The following is a 4,884-nucleotide window of genomic DNA, read 5'->3' as shown; positions in this document are numbered from 1 at the left end:
GTATATTTTTTATTAAAAAAAATTGGTTGTTTGTAAAGTAGGTTTACGATCGAGATGTTTACGTGATAATGTCTTATTGGTGGCAGCGCTCGAGATGAGACGGGAGATCGGTCCGTCTCTCTCTCGTTATACCTGCGATCGCGCTCGTGAGGTTTTGGTGTGACACAAGTTTCTGAACATGTCACCCGACTAAAACGATTTTAAAAACGTTGTCACGTCAAAATTTTATGCTTATTTGGTGTCGATTAGTCATTTTGTATTGTCGTTTTACCAATGAATACCAATGCGCTGGACCGACCAAGTGAAATCTGCTGTAGGAATTCGCGTATCAGACTGCGCCAGACAGTCTAGTAACAGGAAGAGATGGCGGGAGATCGTGCGGAAAGCTGTGTCCGCCTCTACCACCGATGTGGACGTCTCAACGTGACCACGACCACTCTGCCAAGAGTGAATCGACAAAGAAGAAGAGTCATTTTGTATTGTCGTTTTACTGACATCAAGGAAGTAACGAGGAAAGTAGGCAGAGGCATAGTGTGGCCACGTTACTCGTCATGCTACTCGTCGTGCTCATCGTTCTGCTCACTGCTCCCTATTTTGTCGGTTTTTGCGCGCGAGTTCAAGGACCGGCAATACGAGTGCGAATGCCTGGCCACATAGCACATACTCGCGCGATAGCAGTCCGCATCGAGCGCTCGCGCAAGACGCACAAGTATGCAAAATTGGAAATTAATAGTTATGTCGTCGCCAAGCATGGATGGTCAAATGAAAAATTGGTTATTTTTTTTTATGTTTAAGGACGACGACGACTATGTATATTTCTTTTTACTGTATTAATATAATAAGCTATACTAAAAATGTATATCGCGCACGCTGCCACCGTTTCAACGTCCACGTGCAACGTGCGACAAGGCAAATGACAAGTGAGGAGCGTCGTGATTAATCGCGCGAGTAGAGCCGTGTGTGGCCAGAGAGGGCATGTCGAGGCGAATAACGGTAGCGCGATGAGCAGAGCGATGAGCAGTGTGACTGCGGTATAAGATTTACCGATAGAGTTATGTATATCGAAATATTATAGATATGTACCTATATTAAGCCTCTTGTTTGAATGAATTAGAAAATCTATTGTGTCGTGGCCCGATCGGGCCGCTCGGTGGTCAAGGGGTAGTAGTTAGTTTAATGTGGTTTTTTAATAGACTAGTAGGTAGGGTTTTTTTTATTTCCTATTAATTTTATCTATACTGTTTAATTATTGAATTTAAATTTATATATTTTACACGAAATACAAACTTTTTAAGCAAACAAGCATCGAAAGTTGTTAATTAATAATTACATTTCTTATTTCAGCCATGAATTAGTTATAATTTTTTATGCATCAGATAAAAAAATGTAATGAACTAACTACTACTGTGAAATGTGAATCGCGCTTTACCTACAACCACGCAAAGTCGGTGTTAAAGCTTTCATATTGTGGCAATACCTATATATTAGACTCGTACGTAGAAAAAATAAATATTATTTAAATAAAGTGAAATAAATACAGACCCCTAAAACTGTAATTACTTTGTTTAACTTATGTAAATACGGTAACGGTAAGTTTAATGGACTTTTGATAGGTTTGTCAAGGTTTTGTTTAAAGACTGATAAAGAAATAATATCACTTATAACTACTAACATCAAGCATAAAGACACTACTTGCATTGCTGAGTGGTAAGTTAAAAAGTTAATTACATATTTTTAATTGTATTAATTGAACCTCAGCGTCCCAGCGTGACACAAAATAAATTGGTAAGCTTTTTTATCTATCTCTTTATAAGTATGTATCTGTTACCTATATATTTATTCTCTTTCGGATCTGGATTTTGATAACGGACAATTCCACGAAAACTTTATTTTTATCTGTATACCAAACTACATAATTATAAATATCTAACATTATATTATCACGAACCTGAGGTAAAGGCAATTTTAATCGTAAGACAATCACAGATACAGTGAAACTTGGTTAAGTGGGAAATATTAAATTAATTCAAAGTACAATATTTTTTATTTTTAGGTTATTATCTGCCATAAGAATGTCGAATCCCGAGAGCTCACTAACTACAGTCGATAAAGGAGAAATCGAAAGACATGGCAAATTAACAGGGGATTGGTGGTTAGAGACTGGTATTATTCAACCGCTACATAACTTAAATGCAATCAGGTAATTAATACCTAATATTATGTACTAGCAGAACTAGCTTTCACTTATCTGCATAAATAATAAGCAAATACCATCTTTAATTTCTTCCGCTTTAATTCTTGAGATGAAATATGCATGTATACAGTATGACTTATCTGTCTATTAATACATGTCCAAATATGTTGAGCTAAATAGTGCTTATATTTTATTAATACTAAAATCTAAAAAATATGAATAAAAATATTAGTAAGTATTTTCATGCCGTACTTATAAGATATAGTAAAAATCTTTCCCAGACTTGGCAATTAACTTTGTAACTTTTAAATACGATGATTACGAAATTATAGCATAGACCATTACTATTTTTATATTTATAAGGTTATTCAGTAGGTTCGTTTTACGTATAAATACGTAAAACTGGTTATTACGATGATCAACCGACATTTTAAGCTTAAATTTCACTACAGAAATTCATAATATAATCAAATACTAAACGACTAAAGTATCGTAAAAAAATTTGTATCGTCAAATCTTCGGTAGGTACTAGGTACTATGGCAGCACCAACATCAAACTTTTATTTCGCAGTAAAAATTGTTAGTAACTACGCACAAAATCACGATTCTATAACGTTAAATTGCCCTTTATTATTAATTATGGTATGTACCAGAATCCACCTGTTTATTATCCACAAATTATAAAATCCTACTAGGTACTTACTTACGAATAAAAATGTTGATGTTTTAACTATTCTTCTTCAAAAATAATCTGACTGATTTCTTTCCACTTTTTTAGCATTCCTTACTACCTACTCTAATAAATTATGCTGTTATTAAGTGCGCTTAACTAATTTGAATTTTTATTTTAATATGTTAGTAGGTATCATAAAATGCAAGGCAACTGAATTAAACTATTTATTATAACATTTTTTAATAATATAATATACTTTTTTCCAGAGTACCGTATATAACAGACTGTCTTGTAATTGAATCGGACAAACGTAAAAGTTCAAAACCGTTGGCCAACAAATTAATTTTAGATATAGGATGCGGAGGAGGTCTAGTCTCAGAGGTAAGCAATTTATCCCTTTTCAATCGACAGAAAAAAGAAAGGTTATTCGATTCTTCTTCGGTAATTCGACTAGGTATATTTTTTGGGTTTGTTAGTTTGTTACCTCAAAAATTTCGAGTGGTTGAACAGATATTGATAATTTTTTTAAGCCTTGTGGCTGGTCTCATTTAAATTTTGTCCTGACTCCTGTTCTGACCATATTTACTTTAAAAATATTCATGACGATAGTAATTTGTTTTATATTCCGTATTCTTTCCAGCCTTTAGCTAAACTAGGAGCAAAAGTCACCGGCGTTGATGCTTGCAGTTCTTTGATTGATTTGGCGAAAGAACATAGCAACGTGGATCCGGAAGTTGCAAAAAACAAGCCGACATATTATTGTGAAAGCATTGAGGTAATTATAGGTACAACCTGCTAAGTCAATAAGCATTTTATAGCTTGTGTGCAATGGCTGTAGGGCTGTTTGTGTATGTGCGCGGCGAGGCGGGGGAGAGTACCGACCGTTCCGTTACTTTCTACTTCTGACTCGTGCTCATTCTTACCCCCACCCCGCCGAAACCGCACATACCTACACCGCCCTACAGCCACTGTACACAAGCTATAACAATTATATTTTATATGAAACTTGTTGTAACTATACATTTCAGGAACATTCGCAAAAATATGCCAATTATTACGATGCAGTCATAGCTTCTGAAATAGTAGACCATGTCGCCAATGTGGAGCTGTTCTTGAAACATTGCGTGGAAACACTAAAGCCTGGTGGGAAAATAATAATAACGACTCCAAATAAAACGAGGCTGTCTCAATTTTGTTTTATATTTTTGGCGGAAAACGTCTTGAATATAATACCAAAAGGAATACATAACTATGCAAAATTCAAGTCACCGAAGGATGTATCTGATCTGCTACATAAATGTAAGTACAAGATATTAAAATAAAGATAAAAAAAGGTTGGTATAAACAATGTCTAAAGCCTAGCCATAGTTTCAGAATAATTGAAGATAAGAACAGAACTTGTTAGTTGTAAATATAATTTCGAACATAAGTTAACATTTCATTAAAAACTTTATTAGTAGTTTGATCTCTCATTTGGTATTTAAGCTGGTGGAAATAATAATATTATACTTATAATTAATAGTTACATTAAGTTCTATAATGATTTTTTTCTCTTTGTTTGCAGATAATTGTCAAGTGAATAATGTTCATGGAATGTTTTATAATCCTATAACTGGTAATTGTTTCTGGTCATACTTTCAAACTCTCTGGTATGCTCTGGAAGCGACAAAGCTATGCTGAAATACTAGGTATATTTCTGTTTGTTTGTTTATAATAAATACTAATTTCCTTGTCGTTTGAACTATTAAACTTTCTTTTTATTCATTGAGCGTTTTAATATCTCATTTAGTGATGTAAAGATACATGATTTTGCCGATACCATACCGATACCGATACCGATATTTTTAGTAAAATCGGCGATACCGATATCGATGGCTTGGTAGAAAAATAAATAGTGAATTATGCATAAAAATTATCAACAGATTAACAGAGACTCAACTGTAAATCGTATTCTTTTAAATAAAAATGCCAAATCAAAAAACAAGAAAAACATTTATTTTAGTATTATTATTTTACA

General features: G+C 33.8%; 1 protein-coding gene across 4 annotated transcripts; it reads left to right on the top strand.

Moving 5' to 3' along the window:
• Positions 1-645: 645 nt before the first annotated feature.
• On the top strand, positions 646-4,631 carry LOC149902913 (ubiquinone biosynthesis O-methyltransferase, mitochondrial-like). 4 transcript variants are annotated; one of them, XM_090109746.1, is made up of 6 exons: positions 646-773; positions 2,054-2,200; positions 3,134-3,248; positions 3,508-3,642; positions 3,896-4,166; positions 4,432-4,631. In XM_090109746.1, exons 1-6 carry the CDS (start codon positions 712-714, stop codon positions 4,545-4,547), a joined length of 846 nt encoding a protein of 281 aa, XP_089965872.1. In that variant the 5' UTR covers positions 646-711; the 3' UTR covers positions 4,548-4,631. The 4 variants fall into 4 exon arrangements, with proteins under 4 accessions (XP_089965872.1, XP_089965875.1, XP_089965873.1 ...); XM_090109749.1 differs by lacking the exon at positions 646-773 and adding an exon at positions 1,189-1,589; XM_090109747.1 differs by lacking the exon at positions 646-773 and adding an exon at positions 1,189-1,707.
• Positions 4,632-4,884: the final 253 nt, after the last annotated feature.

The sequence above is a fragment of the Colias eurytheme genome, chromosome 14, assembly GCF_061535395.1.
Source record: "Colias eurytheme isolate Ceu_HAF_F1 chromosome 14, ilColEury1 Martin Lab GWU primary, whole genome shotgun sequence".
NCBI classification, from domain to species: Eukaryota; Metazoa; Arthropoda; class Insecta; order Lepidoptera; family Pieridae; genus Colias; species Colias eurytheme.
The sequence above is the reverse complement of the archived record's forward strand: the minus strand, read 5'-3'. Positions and strand labels throughout refer to the sequence as shown.

What these genes read in the sequence shown, in the direction of transcription:
- LOC149902913 (XM_090109746.1), top strand. Translation starts at nt 712, where the DNA reads ATGCAAAATTGGAAATTAATAGTTATGTCGTCGCCAAGCATGGATGGT. An exon ending in GATGGTCAAATGAAAAATTG is followed by an intron (nt 774 to 2,053) that starts GTTATTTTTTTT and finishes TTTTATTTTTAG; the next exon opens with GTTATTATCTGCCATAAGAA. An exon ending in ATCTGATCTGCTACATAAAT is followed by an intron (nt 4,167 to 4,431) that starts GTAAGTACAAGA and finishes CTTTGTTTGCAG; the next exon opens with ATAATTGTCAAGTGAATAAT.